The 20,400-nt window shown below is 35.7% G+C and overlaps 1 protein-coding gene across 1 annotated transcript in view; it reads right to left on the bottom strand.

The window, feature by feature from the left end:
• Positions 1 to 20,400, bottom strand: part of ADAMTS6 (ADAM metallopeptidase with thrombospondin type 1 motif 6) — a 163,385-nt gene that overhangs the window by 15,773 nt on the left and 127,212 nt on the right. Inside the window, exons 20-22 of the mRNA XM_067316437.1 lie at positions 19,470 to 19,608; positions 8,793 to 8,922; positions 3,603 to 3,807 (exon numbers count right to left, since the gene is read on the bottom strand). Of these exons, the coding sequence (XP_067172538.1) occupies positions 3,603 to 3,807; positions 8,793 to 8,922; positions 19,470 to 19,608 (474 nt within the window). The remainder of the gene's footprint in view (positions 1 to 3,602; positions 3,808 to 8,792; positions 8,923 to 19,469; positions 19,609 to 20,400) is intronic.

Below are 20,400 nucleotides of genomic sequence, written 5' to 3'. Positions count from 1 at the left end.
TGTTTTCAGTACAAATATATCAGAGGCAGCATTTTCATGCTTTTGTGAGAAAATCTTATAAATATATCATATATCATATTTATATATTTATATGGAGACTTAAATACATTATATTTCCAAGAACACTGAATAGAAAAAAAGAAGCAATTTCTCATTACATTAAAATGATACGAGCAGTAAAAACACTTTGCCAAGCTATATAGGGCAAAATTCACACCAGAAAAAAGTTAGCACTTGTTCACAATCCTGTCAAAATGCAATCACAACCAGCTTAGCAGGGCCTGAAGCCTTAGATAAGAAAATCTATATTAAAAATTATAACACACTTCTGCTGTACAAAAGGCTGGATGTGAAGGCCTTAAAAAGTTACTGAACCTTCTTAAGAGGCTGGCAATGCTGACAGCTCCAAGGATGATATATTAATGAGCAAAGCCTAGAGGAGGTAACTAAAGGGGAATAATATATAGTCAATATATATGGCTGCATAATTGGTCGTATGGACAGTATTATTTGTTAGTATTGAGATGATGCCTAGATACTCCAGTCAGAATTAAAGTACCACTATAAGGCACAAAAAGAGCTTACAAACTATCAGTGCCAGACATGATATGAAAGAGTCTTCCACTGAACAACCTTTTCTACTCATGCATTATTTCCTTCTTGCTCCTTTCCTTTTCATTCTTTCCAAGTCACAGATTCATTTTTGAAGAGCTGGAATATACTCTACCTTTTAAGGGAGGGACAGGGACTATTTAAAACCTTTCTGCCTTGATTTTGGTGCTCTACTTCTGGTGTAAAAAGGCAGCTAACAGCTGGGGAAAAAAAGAATATTGTTCTGCATGTAAAACAACGCATATTTTAAAATTCATTGTTTTGTTCCTGTGTTTCTTGAGGTCCTGCTCTACATTAAGAGAAATTGCTGAGAGGAGCTGCTTTTCTAAGGGTTCAGGATATAAAGCAGACAACTTTTTGTAAAACAGATTCCAAAAAAAATCTGTTATTTTAAAACTGTACAGAACTAGAGACAGATTCAGCTATAAAGTTTGTGAATGGCTATCTGTCTTATGATATCAGATTACTTCTAAAACGTGGTACAATACCAGGAAATTCAGAATACAACCAACAGCATTAGCACAGTAAGTTAATGAAAATCAAAAAATTTTCAGATGTTCCCATTATATCTTAAAAGAATTTTTTTTGATGTAAAAGCTCAGTAAAATGATACTTAATTCATAATTCCTTATGGAACAAAACCAAACAGTTGAACAGTATAGCAAATGGATATATTTTTCTTTTGTTTAAGGAAAAATAATGTATATTATGTAAAAAAACGTATTTGTCCAAAAAAATCTTTCTTCAGCTAAGAAGAGCAGATGAGGATTATACAGGCATGAAATACAGACACCAAGGGGATGAGCCACAACCACGTCCATAGCAGCCCACAGCACTGTAATTTAACATACAGATACCACTGCTTCAAGTACTGCCATAATGTTAAGGCTATATTATTATCTACACTACCTGCATTATCAAGGTATGGTACAAGCTGTGCTATACCACTTCTATGTGCACTCACCAGAGTGAGGTTAGTAGGCTTCCTTCTGTATGTACTCTTTGAATTTCCAGAGGTTGTAAGAATTTTTTGGAGCTAAAAGCATCTGTGCATAGAAGAGCTCTGTGCAACTACAAGGACATTAATCTTAAATTATGACATACTGCATAATACAAAGTATTTTAAATGAAAGATTCCTTAAAGGCAAGCAACTATACAGAAAATGGGATACAATGAATTGTGGGTATATCATCAGTAGAACATTCCAGTTTACTCTGATAATCGTTCACTTTTTTTAGACAAAGTAAGTTCAGCCATTCTCTCCAGGCTTCATTTCAAAGAGAGGTGACAACTGGTTATCCTGAATACGGAAAATTTGGGGTTTGAGAGATGCTGCTACCTGCAAAGTCCCCCTAGGATCAGTCATGGAACTGATCTCATTGTTTGTTTTTATAGTCTATTTAATGATATGGTAGCAAAGTAGGAGAGTGTAACTGAAACTAGCAGCTAACACCAGTAACTATAACTGACCTTAGTGGTACAGAGGAAGAATCAGTATGCTCTACAGAAAGAACTGAACAACCTTGAAGACAAGAATAATTTAGATGAGAGGAAATTCGGAAGTATGAAGTGCAAGGTCATGCATTTCCGAAAAAACAACAAGAATCTACTACAAACTGGGAGATCACTAACTGAAATGAAAAGAGGAGGAGAAAGATCTGGATATATTAACAGAAAATAAGATGACTGTAAGTAATCAATATAAGATGGCTGTGAAGCTGAAAAAGGTTATTTAAGGCATACTGACACACTGTAGCTTTTGGGTATTTTCAGTAGATGTACGAAGTAACAAAAGAACAAGGCACAGGTGAAATCTCATTTGGGATAATATATACATTTAACTCTGATCATCCATTTCCAAAAAGAAGCATTCAAACTGGAACATGAAAGCAGAAATATTAGTGTGATCAAGATTAACACCTCTCTGAGGAATAATAGTTGGAAAGGAAGAAGGGTGTTTCAGCTAACAAAAGCAAATGGATATAAACTGGCATGCAATTAGAATGTTTCTTGCAATCCAAAGACTAAAGTTCAGGAAGAGTTTTCCAAGAAGCAGCAGGACAAAACCAAACAAACCTCTAAATTAACTAATTTTAGGACAAAGTTTGATCAGTTTAGGAAAGGAACTATATGATATGGCTGCATTTGAAAGCAGGGATGTGGAGTTTGGAGACTCAGGAAATCTTAGCTTGAAGTATTCCAAAGGCTACTTTGAGATACAACACATGAGATAAGACTCCTGGATAGCAAGGAACTGCAAAAGTATACAGCTATTTTTGCCCTCAGGCTGGCATGTGACGCAGTTCCATTCAAATCCATCAGAGACCAACAATAAATCTGCCTTCTCCTCTCTGCTGCACAAATTCATGTCCTTCAAATTTAATACTCGAATCAACATAAAGTCATGACTTGGTTTATACTATAACAGATATCACCATATTTAACAAAAGATGTTCTTTCTTTAATAAAGAGAACACCAATTTTTAGGTCTGCTTCTCATTCCATGTTGCTAAGGAAGCTGATTCTTTATATCAACGTGATAACTTGAAGAAAACCCTAGCAACTTATTCCAGCTTTTTATACTATAAAACCACCACCTCTTCTTTCCAGCTATTTGTTTGTTCAAGAACCTATGGAAATGAAAACTGCTTTTTAAGACAGTTATTGCATACCAAATGACTATTGTAATTTTTACGTTTTTACTATTTTTACTACTTTTACTAGTCTATGTTGTGTTTTACTATTGTTATATTACAACTAATAACAACAGTTCATAATCTCTTGACAAAATAACAGAACTGACAATATAGGTGAAAAGAAAAAAGAAATATGAATGACAAAAATTGCTTCAATACTCTAAATCAATTGGGTTTTGAACTTCTCATTAATCCTTAACTTGGCAAGCAGCAGTAGAAAATGTACTAATATTCAGTGGCTAGAGCTCTCATCTTGACTATTGCCAATGAGCTAAAATTGCAAATTTCCTTACTTCTGACCAGTCCAAAGCGACCCACTGTGGGGGACAGGACTGATTGTTACAGGGCTCTTTTTCAATAGGTCGGTGCGTTAAACAGTTGGTATTTTCCAGTGTCTCTTCCTCAGAAGGTCCAATCTTTCTGATACAGAGAACTGTTCGTGAACGCATTCCTCCATCACAGGTCTTACTGCATTCTGACCAATCTCCTATAAACCATCTGGATAGAAAAAGTTAGGAAACTCAGTTAATATGTTTCAGAAATGGAGAAGATAATTATACAACCCAAGAATTCAAATAGTTTAAATTACTAAACCTGAATCAATGTTAACAATACACATAAGTCATAGTGAAATAAAATAAAAACTCATGGACCTTTTCAATGGTACATTTTGACTTATACCTTACTGCACTAATATCTTCCAATAAAAAAGTACTTTGTATTTTTCAGAGCAACAGTTTCCAACCTAGGCTATAGTGGTTGAGTGTTGAGCCTGAAAAAACCTTCAAACATTTAAGTGGATTTGCACTGGAGTCACATGAAATTATCCATCTGAAAGTGGGTTGCAACTGGAAATATTTGGGAACTACTGCAGTAGATAAAAGCACAGGTTAAAAGTCAAGATGCTTGCCTCTCTAGTATCATCACAGTGGGTGCTGTCTTTCCACTTGCAATAAGATAATTTGTTCTGAAAATTGGGCTTTCTGAGATTTAGTTTTTGTCTGGTTATGGAACATTTATAAATTTTTGTATAGAATGCAACATAGAAATGCAAACCATTCTTATGTCTTAGAGTAAGAAATGCAAACACTGGTAAAATATAATTCATCATATAAAAACGATCTCGACAAATATTTAAAAGATTTAAATCATTGCATGATAGCTAGAGGGAACTTCCAAGTGTTTGCGTGTAAATAGTGAAAGTCAAGAGATGTGCAGTATATTTAGATTATTTAAGTGTTGTTGCAGAGAAGATTAAAATAGCTGTTAATCTGGCTGTAAAGTTCAAATTTTGTTTTTTTAATGATGAAAGGTTAATGCTGTTCAATTCAATGGAAATATCTCTTCACACTGTTATCATATCAATATAAATGTATGTTTATATCACATCTTACAGTAACAGCGTCTTTGGTTTTGCAGGGCTACAGAGCAAAGGCAGGAAGGAAAAAGTACCCATAAAAGCATGCATCGATGAAAGTGTTAAACAAAGGACAGGTTGCACAGCAATGGTAGGAAGCTATCTGGAGTGATATAGCATCTCCTGCCCCAGAAACCTTGAATTAACCTCGTTTGATTTAAAAAAAAAAAAAAAGGAGAGAGGAATTCCATCATCAACTTGCTTTTGTCTATGCAGGGTACACAGTGAGGTAGGATCTCAAGACATCACTACAGCTCTGTTGTCATGTAATTTGCAAGATAAGAAAGTATTAATATGGAATAGAAGAAAACAAGTACAAAGGAAAGAGCTGAGTATATGTGCAGAGTTAACTCCTCAATCACAAAGTGAAACGCTCCTTCCTCTGCTTAGCATCAGGCATTCTTTGAGATACACAGTGTTTTCATCAGATCTCTACCCTAGATGGATGCTGCCTACCCCACAAGGTGTTAAACACTTCAGGTTAAGCTACCTTCAAGCCAAATGAAGCGGCATCTCATAACTGGAACCATGTTCTGTGAATGAACATAAAGTAATATAACCAAGACTGAAGCATTAAGGACTCCTTCCTTCCTTCCTATATTTACTATCCTCTCTCATCCAACCTCCTGAATACAGACAACACTTAATTTCCAGATACACAGATGATCATATTACAGCAAACACTGTTCAGTTATTTATTGTAACATCCAGCAAGTAGGTCCACAGTGAAATTCTTACTTTCTACTCTTTTGCCTTAGAGCAGGATTCACTGTTTCAACTTGTCTATGGCTTCTGATTGCATTAAATTTGACTGTTTTTTGGATAGCTTTATTTCGCCACATTCTTTTGGAGACATCTAACACTATGCTGTTGTTATAACTACTGTGTTTTAAATAAAAGAATTAACTCTAAAATACAAGCAAATTAAACTGAGTAGCAGTCAGGTATAATGAAGAGAATTGTGATAGAACAGAGAAAGTCAACACCAAGTTAAAAGGGTCTGGCAGAAAAAGATAACCAAAACCACTGGTATCATCCACTAACTAGAGTGGACAAGGCTAATTAGTGGAACTGTGACAACAATGTTTCCTGGGTCAGAGTCAGGAACTAGACTAAGTTCCTGCTTAGTTTTAAAGCCATGACATTTGCTTTGCAAGCTGCACTAAAACTTACCTAACAGTTTGAACTCACAAGCAAGTAGATATGCTAGTCAGAGGAAGGAAAGGGGTGGGGGGAGAGAATTTCCCCTAAAGGTTGATCAATAACAGCCAGGTATATTTTACCCTCAATGAGTATGGATGGGATTTTTAAGTACCAGGCCCTATGTGGCACATTTGGTCTTCAATATCGCATGTGCTGATTAGATGCACTGACCTGAATGATCCTTGCAAAGTATTAAACTGAAGTCTAGCATGCTATCACATGCTGCTACATGCCAGAAAATGTCAGGCGTGTCAGTCATCATGGCTGTTCTTGGAGGCATGCTTGGGATTTGCCTCCTAATATCTGTCATTTTCTGAAATCTCTGTCAAAGAACACGTGCTGCTATGCTTTCGTGTATTACAGAATGTATCATGCGCTGTAGTAGGAACCTGGATCAATGCTGTAATTTTTGTCTGTTAATTTTGAGCCCAGTGAGGTGGAGAGATGCCAATGAATTTGTTATATTCTCTCATTAGTTTAATTTTTTTATTCTTTGCCACCAAACTTACACTTTTATCATGGTAGAGAGGATAAGAATCTCTTCAGAGTGTTGGAGATGCTGAAGTGTTGAACTTTGAGTTGGAATCATGATTTGCTCAAGTGCCTTCTCAGATACCTTCTGTGTTTCTACTGTACCACAATACAGTATTACGCATCTTTTACAGAGAACCATGAAGCAATCCACAGGATCCAGAGATAGTTACCAATATTTTTTCATGAAATCTGGAATTTCAGGAATTACTTACTGCAATGCAAGCGAACACGGTCCTTGATGCTCTTCAGGAACCTAAAGTATAATGTTACTGGCATTCAGTAAGAAGAAGAAATACGAGATTTTGAATTTTCATGATTTTTGGTAACCACCACAGGGAAAACACAACTGTGTTAATTAAGGAAAGGAAGTATTTGGCCAGTCTGTTTAAAGAGAAAGCCTTACTGACTGATAAATCTTTCAGCAAAAAATGTTGAATGTCTTTGGGGAATTATCTCAAAAGATGGTATTTGAATAGCTTTCTTCCAGACTACTTATAGGATTAGGAATCAAGAATCCCTCCTCAGGTGTTTATCCCATGGGGAGCATCAGAATGGAGATGTGGACTGAACTGCTTTGATACATTCAAAGCAGGTGCTTACTAATACTCCCAGCTCCAGAAGTAGCACAGCCAAATGAAGGAAACTCTGAATCTTGATGACTTGGGTTTCACTATATTCATCAATGTCCCTGCTGTAGTGGGCAGAGAATCCAAAAAGGTGTCTTGCTTTTTGCTTTTTAATAATGTCAGTGCAAAAATAAAAATTAACCATATTAGAATAATTATGTTAACATTAATTTAAAAAGTGCTAATTTGCTAGTAGTTAATTCATGCAAGGAAAGAGATAGGGATGTGTTTAGTAAAAAGGTACTGACTGAACAGGATCACTTGCCACGTTCTGCTCTCAGCTACAGGGTGAGAGAATTTAGTCAGCGCACATATAGCCGTGACAAGCAGCGTCATTCAACAGAATCCAAGTTCCTATGCTTGCAGCATAAGCACACATTTATGCATAGACTGTGGGGACAACGATTTAGACCTATCTGTGAGGACAGCACATCCACATTCAAACATACTTGAGGTTAGAGCAGTGTAATGGCTTCACTTCCATTTACCTAATGTCAAGTGAATATGGTATATGACATAGGGGAAATAAGTGTAGAAGGAACTGCTCTGACATCATGCAACCTCTCACCAGGTCCAGGGAAGCAGTTGCTACTCTAGGAGGACACTGGTCTCAAAGATTTCTTGGATTTTAAGGCATTAAAGTCTTGTCTCATTCCTCTTGGTATCCTTTATGCTACAGTTTTACAGTTTCTAAGAGACATTTAAAAGAGACTGCAGTATGTCTTTACCGTGTGATATCTATACTTGCTCAATATTAATGATTTTCATGCCATATTAGAATATAGGTACAGAATATCACCAAACTTAAACTGACCAGTGAATCAGTAAATCGTTACTATCTCTCATTTTTTTCCAGAAGTTTTAATTGTCTCAAAGCACAAGAAGGATGCACATGTGATGAAATTATTTTCCAGTACAAAATATCACAGCTGTTTCTAAACAGTTTGTAATAAGATTAAGCTATGGTATATGTTCTTGCCAAATTTCATTTTTGAACAAATGAGTTGCTGTGTTTCTCATTATCTTTTCAATATATAACACATAGCTATCTTTAAAAATAAAACCAAAAAGACTTAACCAAGTATGCACCTAATCCTAAAGGCACACAGCATTGCTGTACAGCACTGAGCATCTGGGAGAGAAAGTTGTTGGAGAAAACTACTATCAGTAGATGGCTTGCCTGCTAAGCAGTTTCTATGTTTACTATTTCCCATTTGAAATCTTCAACCCAAATTTTAATGTAGTGTATCTTAAAAATACGGCAAACCTTTAGTATGTAATGTAAGCATCTATGGGAATGGGAATGTATGTAGTCCCCCCTCACCTCAAGACTCTTCTGTCATTAGTGCCTTGAGAATGGCCTCCAGTTCTGTTCACCACACCTAACACTTCCTTCTTAACAAACTGCTTTGGTATTATCTTTTTACAGACAGTGACTGCGTTGATTTTTTCTGTAGTTCAAACAACACTGCTCCTCAATCAAATCAGGTCTCTTCTAGGTCACAACTGAACTTCCACAACTGATTCCAGAGGAACAAGAAACTATAACCAAAACCCCAAAACAAATATCCTATCTGATAAGACAGGACCCTAATGCTAAATCAAAATTTTATACCATATTTGGTCAACAGTATTTATTACGTATTACAGAGACTTTTCTATCCATGCGAAATAGATGCCTATTTTAGTAATTAATAACTTACTCAGGTGGACAAAGTTCAGTGTTGCAGGCTCTTTGGTTTTCTGGAGGCTTACTGTCAGGGTCACAGTAATTGTTCTGCACAATGGAGCTGTCATCCAGCCTTTTACACACCACCTCTTGTTTCTGCACACCTTGGGATGAAATTAAACACCATTAATTAATTCTTACTCCTCTACTTGTTGACTAAAAGTATGATTCACCAATTGATTATTAATCTTACTATCCAACTTTAATTGGCTGAATGCTCCTGGGAACTGAATTGCCTGAACTGACTGAATGACCCCTGACCACACAAAATTTTTCTTTTTCCTTCAATTTTAGGCCACCCCACTGAGAGAGGATTTTAAATTGCTGTTGTTTCCTAAAACAAAGGGAATATATTTATAGATTTACTAACAGATTGTTTTTATTTGTATATTGCACAAAATCCATTTTCCATCTACCCTTCTCTCTTAGTAAAAGACACTCCACTTTCCAAAGAAAATATTACCAAACAGAATGTGGTCACACTTCAGTGCAGAATTATTGTTTATGTGCTCTGGTATAAAATAAAACAGCAATAGTGGGATTCAGTGTGGCATTTTTATACATGTCATCCTATAAATATTTTCTTCATTAAAATAATAGAAGTATTATTCATTCTGAAAGATGCAGCTTTTCTCTGTGGATGCTCATTATGTCTGGCACTCCCAGCTCCTCTTTCATTATTTAACCATCAATGGGCAGTCCAGAATTGATTGTAATTCCCAAAACAAAGTGAAAAATCACAGCCATGACAATATTTTAAGGTAACATTTTAAGCAGATTTTCCAATTTAAAAAACAGGATGTAAAGAAAGGTGTCAAAGAACCATTGATATATGACTACAGTGCAGCTCAGAGCATTGTTGTAAACATGGTACACATGGCCTCCTCTGTTTTTAGAACAAGTTGTGTGATGTTTGCTGGGATATACACACTTTAGATCTGCAATTCATACACACTTCTTATTGAATATGAGTAGTCATAATACTGAAATAATGGGATTGTTTGCATCATAAAGGTTGCAAAAAGCCCTAAACTCTTCTTAAAAACAGAAGCAATTATATAACTTTTTCCAAATTGTGAAATGCATACAAATACACAGGAATTAAAACATAAAAATATCAGCCAACTTCATTTTACAGCTCTCTCCATTTTAAGACAAGAGTCTTATAGGAGATAGACATTTGCGGTAAAAAAATTAATTATATAAATATGTTTTCAGACACTAAACATCTCACTAAAAAAACATGTGATGTTCTTTCACCAAACATTTTTAGTCTTTTTGTTCTTTTTAAACTAGCTAAGCAACTTACCTATTAATTGTTTCCATTGTTAGTCATTAAGGACAAGAATCAAATCTCCTACTGTGGTTCCTAAATTGAAACCTATATGGAATTTAGGTATTTAACTCCAACAGTGAGTCAAGTAAAATGTCCCTATGATGTTCAGTGCAAAGAACATAGGGAAATGGTAACCTCCTTTTGCATGATAGCCTTGAAGAACCCTCTAAGAGGTTGCAGATACATGAATAGCAGGTTTGATCCTTTCTCAGTCTGATGGACTCCTGCCTCCCCTGAGAAAACAGTAACTTCTGCGACTAACCCAGTGGTTAATTTAGTCACCTAAAACGGCAAGACTGTTGTTGCTAGTCTGTAGACTATTTTGATTCTTTATGCAATTACAGTCTAATGTAAAATGTACAAACCATCTTGAGAGCAAGGACCAAAAACCACAGCTGCCTGTGCTAGATGAATGCCTTTTTCACTAGTTACAGATTAAGTCCCTTTTTTGTTTTCTTTCCCCTGGCTCCATGAATCTTGCATCCCTGGTTGCACTGTGGCCAAGAACGGTCATTAGAAAATCTTCACCTTCCCTGCCCTCTTAGTTTTCTCAACTATTCTGCAGCACAGATTATTCTTCTGGTGATGTACTTCCAGTATAAATCTCTTCAAACTGAAATAGGGAACTGCTATGGACAAGTATGTTATAATCACCACAGAATCCTGCAAAATAGGGGTATCACCCCCTACGTAAAAATAGAGTAAGCCCTGTTAATTTAAATACTTGCTCTCAGGTAAACTCAACAGTCTGGATCCTAAGTACATAAAAATGCTTCATGTGTGGCCTCATCTCAAATGTGTATGGTATGTTCCTGACAGGCGAGGATATCACTCAACATACCACTTATGGTCTAAGGGCTGCCTATATGCAGATCCCTGTTTAGCATGTGAGGGCATTGTATCAACCCTCAGAATCATGTGTCCTCCATTAACCATGTTGAGAACAAAAGTGCCTAACGCTGGAGTCTTGACTCCTCCGAAGCATCTAAATTCAGAGTCCCAGCTCTGCTACTAGGGAGAGATATCTCCTTTTTTTTGATCAGCAACATATAATTTTCCCAAAGCAGACGCTTTAGAACAGGTTGTAAATCATTTCACAAATGTCTGACATCTCAAGTTATCCATAAATACCATGAACATTTTAAAGTAAGCTTTATTTATGAAAAATATATTGATTAACATGAAGTATATGTCCTACAGTTAACCCAGGTAGACCAATGAGTATCTTCCATTTGTTTTATCTTTGTACATCTATCTGGATGCCACAGTAGACAGTTGTAGGTAACACTAAACACAGTGCACAAGCCTGTCAGATGGTTTTCTGATTGAATCTAACATTCACAAATATACATAAACAAACTAAAAAGAAAATACCATTTCTGAACAATATTCAACCTCCACTTCTTGCAAATTTTCAATTTATGTGCTTTACATGTTGGAAAAAACATATTTTGCTAGTCGTTAGTCCAGTGGGAATTGAGACACAACTCAAATCATTAGTATGGGGGCCCCTCAAGAGCCTGGAGGACATGTCCCCCACAGCTGCTGGGTTAACACACAGATATTCTCTTTCAGATATTTATCCACCAGGTATAAAGGACATTATAATCTCACATTGAGATATTCCATTCACAGCATTCCTGGCACCTAATATTTTATTACAAAAAAATTATATAAGGCTTAAATTCAGTGAGATCTTACAATATATTAGCAATTAAATAAACTTGGAACATAAGAACATACAACTAAAAACAACATCCTTCGACCACTGGAAACCACTCTTATATAACCCGCTTCACAAACTGAACTCCATCTTAAACCCGGGTGCATTCTTCATCTCTGAACTTCACAACTGACTATTAGAAGCATTCTAATTTACATTCTAGATATTAATGTACAATTTATAGTATTTTCTTAAGCCAACACATTCTTTCAGTTTAAATAACTTTGCTTTGCTAATCAAGCCAACTCTTGCAGTCTCTGCATGGAAGTTAGATATGCCAATTCCCTTGATCATCCTCACAACACTTCTGTGCCTGTGTTCACGCTTATTATAGCCACAATACAAACTGCCCAGTATTGCAGAGAGATTTTACTAGTGCCTTATCCAGTGTCATTAAAACTTTCAAAGAAATACATCCTAAGATCATATTTGCCTTTATCATGACTATAGAATAATACCCCACTCTTTCCCTATATGTCTCCTACTACTGCATTATCAGCAAATTTCATTGCAACTTTCTGTTTTCTTATGCTACAGTCAGAACAAAAAAACCTGAAGTCTTATGAGTCACATGACAGATCTATAAGGGGCTCCCTAGCACTGCCTTTTGGCCTGATAACATACCTTTTAAAAGCACCTCTAGTCTACTAATCTTTTCTAATTTTTTATTAGGTGTAGGTGATAACAAATACTTTACTGAAGTCTAGCTGAATGAGTCTATCACATTTCCTTGGTCTAGAAAATGAGTTACATAATAAAATGGGATAGCTGGCTAGTCAAGCATGACCTACCATGTCATACTTTATCTCATTTCTCATTAATTTCTAATTTAATTTCTAATTTTCTATTATTTTTAATAGATCTTTAGCTACACTTTTCATCAAAATTTCAAATCAGTCAGCACTGCAATGTTGCTATTTTATTTATATATATATGTACATATATACAGTGAGACAAAATTTTCTTCAATTCTTTATTTTGTTCCTTTACTACTATTTTAGTAGAGAAAAACATAAATCACTGTAAGAAGGGGGGAGACAAATATTTACTAGGTCAGGCTCTCCTGTTTAATCTCTTCCTTTGATTCCTGAGAAATAAATAGAAGATCTAAATGCCTTGGAAGCTGTGACAAGATGATTCACTTGAAATCCTATTACCTATGTAGACATGATAGTTTTAAGGTAGAGGCAACAGATGAGATAATTAAAATGTAACTAAAATATGACAAGTCTGTCACCTGAGTAGAAGGGGTTTTTTTTCTTTGCATTTTTCTACTCACACTTCACCATGAGGAAAAATAGTATTTAAAAAGAGTCAATCCAAACACTGATGCCAGTAACATGGTGCTGCTAGTTGATAGAGAATTATGTTCAGCTCTGACTGATGAATAACCATTTACCCTTTCCATCACAAGCTGTCTTAATTCTCTTGGTTACTGACATAATAATAAGTTGCTCTCATCATAATGAAGTTTCCTTCAAATGTAATTGCTTAAAAATAATTTATGCATACTTTAGAATTACACATTTTAAAAATGCATGTCATTCTATCAACTATATTTATGGGATATTTTAGATATTAATATTATGTTTTCACTAAAATTCCTACTGGCATCATATGAATTTCCTTCCAGGCTTTGGCTAAAACCTGGCAGCCTCAGGAAATTCATTTCTGAAGAGCTATGCAATAAGAAAATACTCTGAAGTACTATGAACACAAAGTATTATTGTGCTCAGTTTTCAAAAAAATTTATACCAGCCATGATATTTATTGAATGCAGGTCAGGTAGCATATCACTCGTAAGACAGCATGCACCACTATTCACTCACAAAGTGAAGATTCTTTAATCCATGCCAGTTGGACATGCTGGTCCAGTTTTAAGATGTTCTGCAGCATCTTGCCATGCAGTATGTGCTTTGTCATATAAGAAACGTAAGTACGGATTAAGTAAACTTTAAATTATTGCTGTCTAATTACAGTGCTACTTAAAATAATATCGCATAAACAAAATTCAGATTCTAACTTCAAAACACACACAAAAAAATGGAGCAAAACTAGCAACACTGTTTTTACCCAGAAAACAGCTATGATTTAGTTAAGCCCTGTGGGCCTTGAAAAAATATTTTTGAATTATCAACTCTTCTGAGTCTATGCTCTCTGAAAATAATCTAAAAAGCACAGCTAAACAAGTTCGTTTAAGCTCTCGGGGGAATAATTACAAGCAGTTAGACAGAAACATTCTGCTTTCCAATCTACAGATTTACAGTTTATAATAAAAGACATAAAATGTCCTCATGACTGGTCAATGCAATTCTAATAGAAAACAAAACTCCAGTGGTTTAGTGACCATATTCCCTAGAGATCTGAGATGTTTTACATGTTTCAATTCATAAATAGTCTGCATGACTTTCAGCAGCCAAATTTAAAATTACGTGGAGCACATTTTATTCTTATTAAAATTGCAGTCATGTAAATGCTTTATCTATTTTTAAAAGCAACCCCCCAAAATTGTGGTTTGCAATTGCAACAGTTAATTAGAAAGATGCCAGTACCAATACATAGTGAGTCTTGCATCACTAAAGCTAGTGCATGCTGGTTAACCCAGACATACTTTCTGAGCTCACTCATCAGATCACAAGATATTCATCACAGAGCCAAACTTACATTTTCCTTGATGAGGACAAGTATGTTTTATTTGTCCAAAGACAGTTTTATAATTCATCTGAGGGCATGAAAGAAAAACACAGTAGGCACCACTGGTACAACAGTGATCAGCAAAGGAAAGTGAACAGCAATCAAATTACTTTTTATACTATATTGACTGAATATTTCAAAAAACCACACAAGTATGTAAGATATTTAACTCATCCGGAGATGAACTCTAATGGAATGAAATGAAATCAAGACCAATGCTTAGGATACCTGGTAAATTCCAGATAATAAGGCTTTCATCTTAGACTTTTAAGAATGGGATACAAAAGAAACATAATGGACATGCACTTACTGTAGTTTATTTTTAATGTCTACAAAAGTAAAACTATACAGACGGATTTTTTCCCTTTAGTTGTTGGATTTTTTTAAACAATACCAGTAGCAGCTCACTTCCTTATCAAGAATACTCCTGTTCCTGAACAAAGTCGGACGCTTGCCCTTGGAAAGCTACAAGGTATAAGGAAAGACATGCATGAGAATAAAACTATAATTCAGTGATCTGTAAGTGATATATATTGCCCTTTTCTATTTCAGTACTTCCTTCCTCTCCTTCCAGTCTGCATTTTATTAAGCTTTATTTCCTATTTCTCAGTATTCAAGTTTCTCCTTAGGAAAAGGGAAACTTCCCCTCACTTCCTTCCCTTCATGTATATTGTGCTACCTCTGGTATTGTTTTCCTGTAGTTGTCTAAATCTACCAACATTTTACAGAGCCCTATAGTATAATAAATACACAATTGAAATACAAAAATTTGCAAGCAGGCCTAACAGATGCTTTCAGTAGCACTGGTGCTTGAAATGCTTGTTCTCTAATTCAGCATATCTATCGCACAGATCTGAGCAGGCATGCATTTTTACAAAGGTTTGCCCTTCAAATATAACTACATAGTATTATACACAAAATAATGTACTTTTTCTTTACCAGATAATGAATCTATGGTAAAGCTTGAGGGTAAGATTTAATTTGTATCAACTATGGAAATACTTAAACATTATAGTAATAACTTTTCCTTTCTAAAACTCTTTACTCAGAGTAGAACAGTTATCAGTGAAATTTAAGGGGAAAAAACAAAGTTATGATGGAGAATGCATGTAGCTCAGTGCTACATAACATTCCCAGAGATGAAGAACTAGCTCAGGTAGAATGAATTTGTATTTTAAAGAGAAGTTTTTCCACAGAGAAAATGCTTGTTCTAGTGTACAAAAAGACAAGCTACAATTCTGCATTTCCAAGCCTAAGAACAGATACTAAGGGACAGACAGGTCCAGTGAGATATTAAAAATGAATGAAATTATATTCTCATCCTACATAGAAGTGCATGAATCCAGGAAAGGAAAAGCATTGCCTGTTACCAGGCATGCTTTTTAAGTAATTGGTAAATCAGAAAAACCTATTTTTGGTAAAACTCAAGAAAATACCAAAAAACCCCTCAGATTTTGGAGACATGATGGTCCAGTTTAATGCCACACAGCAGTGAAAAATAAGGAAAAGCTAGAAAAAAGGCTTGCTATGAAACTTTGTATTAATTACAATACAGTTCAGGATTGAATGTGCCTAAGTTACTCCTCTCCCCATCTTACATTTCTGCTTAGTCCACTGTATGGAAAATGATGTTCACTTGCAGAGCAACTATGGAGTATTTTGTTCTTTTCTTCTTTAACATGCATGACACTACTAAATACACACTCTTTATGCTCTCTTACTATAAAAAGTCTAACTTCCTCCTGGTCTTTCAGATGCAATCTAAATATGCTATTGTCCGTCTCACAAACTTTAATTTATCTTCTAGACTCCTCTATGAAGTATACAGAGGGAGAGGGGGTATAATGTCTACTTTGAAAAGAATCCATTAATTTGGGGTGCCCAACTGAGTTTTCAGAACACTTAGCATTATACACACTTTATGGGATGATGAACTTCATGCAGTTCCCAGGGACTTCACTGTGAGTGCTCAGTATCTGGCCTTTGGGCTCTGCTTCATGACATTCAACACACAGCCTCAAGTTTACAACACAGAAACATCACTCTGGTAGGCTGTAACAATGGTCCTCATATTTTAACTACTTTGAATCAAAAAACATACACCAAATAATAACTATGCCTTAAGAGTCATAAACCTGGCCAAGTGCTACATGATGCAATATAGTCAGTCTGATATAGCGGGGACTGGCCTGAGTAGTGTGGATGTGAACATGAGGTAGTCTGTAAGGCAGCCTCAGGGTGAGAGATCGGTCCCTGGCCCACTGGTCCCTGTTTCACAGAACAGCCACAGCAAACAACCTGAGATTTCACAGTCACCCTTAAATCTGTCATTTGCTGGCTTCTAAATACTTGCAAATCTCTATGTTGATAAAGTAACTTTTGTACCTTGGTAAGATAGCTTTTTAAGTGTAACATACACCTAGACAAAAAGACATAACATTAGAACACAGACATGTTCAGAGATGGGCACAAGTTAAATATGTTCATTAGAATTTAGATTTGTCTTCAGCTACTCTATGCTTTAATATAAAAGTATATCTGGCTAGACTTCATCTACAGCTTTCTTAGATGAAGATGAAATATCATATCCTCAAACCTTTTCAAACCTTTAATGTCTTTGCACTACAAGTCAGCTGTACAAATTACAATAAGAGGCAGAAAAATGTTGATGCCTTTCATCTATTTACAGTCTGTACACAAATCTTATTATTGTTTTTTCAACATCATAAATAAAAAGTAATTTCCTCACTAGTATTTCTCACACATGTTCATTACTTAAAAAACAAAACAAAACAAAAACTTTTAGTAGGGAATTCTTTAATTTTTGAGCTTTTATCCTTTGATGTCAAGCAAAATTTCTCTTCTAAAGAGAGATTTCAAATAAATAGAATTTCAGTACTGGACTTCATAAAGAATCCTATAGAAATAAAAAAAGCCATGAAGTGGCTTCATTTCTAAAATTTCTCACACTTCAGATTTTATTAGCTAGCTTTTCCAGTTACCGTGTCTGTCTCTACAACCTCTGTCTCCCTTTTCTTTTTCCCTGACTCAGCTCCTTTTTAGAATTGTGTCTTCTTTTGGCATATGGTAAAAGGTGTTTCATAAACTGGGGGGAATAGGAGGTATTCATATGGAGAAAACAGATACAGTTTTTACATGAATTATAGCTACAATGAAACATTTATTCTCTGAGCACAGATTTTAATAAGTTACCGTAGTATATCCTCACATTAAGCTGAAGGAAAGAAAAGTGCATTGTTTAGCCACCAAAAGCTACTTTCAACAGAAAAAGAAGTTCAAATGAGTAATAAATGTACACAGACAGTGAATGCCAGTGACTCGCATGTCTTTCTTTAAAAGTTAATTATGTCAAAATGTTTTTATCTAGGCAGAGACCTACTCCTTTAGACCCAATCATTTTCTCTTTATAGTTCTGAATCTGTGACATGACAACAAATTATTTGCATTGCAAAAGATTCATGGCAAAATCTTGTCTCTACCTATATCAGTGGGAGTCTTCCCATTGACTTCAGAAGGATCATTAACTGACTGCAGTCATAAAGATTGGATTTGGCAGTACTTTTAAGTTTCTGAAACTTAGAAGTGTCTTTTGCTATGGGATAGGCACTTCCCCTCTGCCTTTAGACTTTCAAACTTTAATTTTTCTACCAGACTCACCAATGTTAGAATATTAATTAAAAAAGCAGTTTGTCACACAGGTGGTTACAAGAATCCAACAAATGAACAGTAAAAATGTTATACAAATTTGGCACATGCCTCTCTTTGTTTCAAGACTTTATTTAGCTGCATGGAAGAGAAACTGTATCAGTTTTTGTGTCTTACACAAAGCTAAGCAAACTGCCAGTACTTAAACAGCAAACAACTCATAACAGCCACAGCAGGATCCAGCAGAAAGATGAGTCAAGATGCCTCTAAACATAAACACCTCCAGTAGCCAAAAAAAAAAAAAAAAAAAAAGAAAAGGACAAATATTTGGTCTGAAGGTTCTTTAAATAAAAACAGTTGTTTCCTCTTGCTACTGACAGTGTGCTGCACAGTAGAAAGCTGAAATTCTGAGATGGATTTAAAGCTCTCTCCCCGATCTTCTGCAATTAAGGTATGTCAGGGAGATGATGCATTCAGTCTCCAGAGAGAAGAAAGATGCTGTTCACACAGCACTTCTACTCACCAGTCCATGCAGCAGCAATGGTGTTGGCTTTGAAGGAAGCCAACTGTCCTGCTCTCCCAGCCAGAGGTAAAGAATTGCATTGGTGGCCACTAGAGGGAGGAGGATTAGGAATACAGTAAATTGTGGGCAAAAGGCACCCATGATGAAATCACATGGGACAACCTACAAATCCCCCACCACTGCCAATAGGCAACAATCCTCAGATACTGCTATGGGCTGGGAGGTATAATCCAGTTGTTATCATCTCCTACAGAAGAGCTGCCAGTATGCATCCTGAACTTTGGTGGCTGGAGGACAGGAGGGCTGACTAGGATCACGTGAAGTACACATACATACATACACACACAGACACACATCCCTTATTTATAGTTGCCTTCTGGTTTTTATCTCCTTACTTAAAACTTCAGATGTCCTTTATCAGGAAAGCTCCTGTGAAAAGCAAACATCCCAGCTTCAAGAGAATCTGAGGAGAAGCATCAGCAGAGACACACTGTGCCAAGATATACTGTATTTAACACAAAAATCTGTACATATTAAACGTAGTTGAAACCAAAATCCAACATGATAAAATAAATGTTCTTTCACTAAATTAAGTTTTGAAGCATATCTGAAAGAAATATTTTCAATTAGTTATCCACAAAATTATGTACTAATGTGTATCTTGCAATTCAGTTTACCCTTTAGCTTGACTGCCTGGTATGTATCTTACCTCCAGCACAAGTGGCAGAACATTCTGACCAAGGCAGATGATTCCATGCAAAACCAACTTCATTGTCTCCACTGCCAGTGCGAGAGATGGGAACACTGAATTTATACCTTATACCCAAATTTTGTTCCTGTAGCAGAATCTGTAGTTGAAAACAACTGGTTATACCATTAAAACAGGCAAGCAGAGGGCAACTACAGTGACATTTAATCTAGGTATGTGTTATGCCTTGTGGAAGGGAAAAAGGTAATAAAGCAAGCCGTAATAGTTCTTTCAGGTATTTCCAAAAGAATCTGGACTAACTTTTAAAACATACACAATAATATTTTTCCTTTGTATAAGCTGAGCTTTCTTTTTCCCCCTCCCTTTACTACCACAAATTCATAACTTCAGTCAATTCTTTATTCTTGAAATAATAATTTTAGAAAGCTAGTTTTCATGAAATTAACGTCTTCATTAATGGAAAATAATTTGGTAGCTGAATAATTTTTTGAGGTCAAAGTTGGTTAAGGACATTACTGTGCAAAAACGCAACGTGATTTTAAGTCCCAAGTGAAATCTTGTGAGGAACTACCCACACAGTACTTGTGAACCTAATATTCTGACCTTGCTTATACTTCTCATGACTGCAGGAGTCAACAACAGAGGTCATTTTCCCCTATTGCATTAGCCAACAGAATTAGCTTGGCGAACAAGAGAATTAGCTTTTAATGAATATTATTAACTCTCACTGCAGCTTTAGCAACACTATCCACTATGAGCTTCTGGTTATCCTCACTGTTGAACTGCCTTTCCACATACCACCTGTCCAACACTGTGCTCTCTTAATAAGTCTAGTCTTTGATCCTCTACCAAACATTTTTGTTGCTAATATTATATATCATGTATATTAAGATGCAGCAATCTGATACATCTTAGAGCTACTTCTCATCCC

The sequence above is a fragment of the Apteryx mantelli genome, chromosome Z, assembly GCF_036417845.1.
Source record: "Apteryx mantelli isolate bAptMan1 chromosome Z, bAptMan1.hap1, whole genome shotgun sequence".
Classification (NCBI taxonomy): domain Eukaryota; kingdom Metazoa; phylum Chordata; class Aves; order Apterygiformes; family Apterygidae; genus Apteryx; species Apteryx mantelli.
The sequence above is the reverse complement of the archived record's forward strand: the minus strand, read 5'-3'. Positions and strand labels throughout refer to the sequence as shown.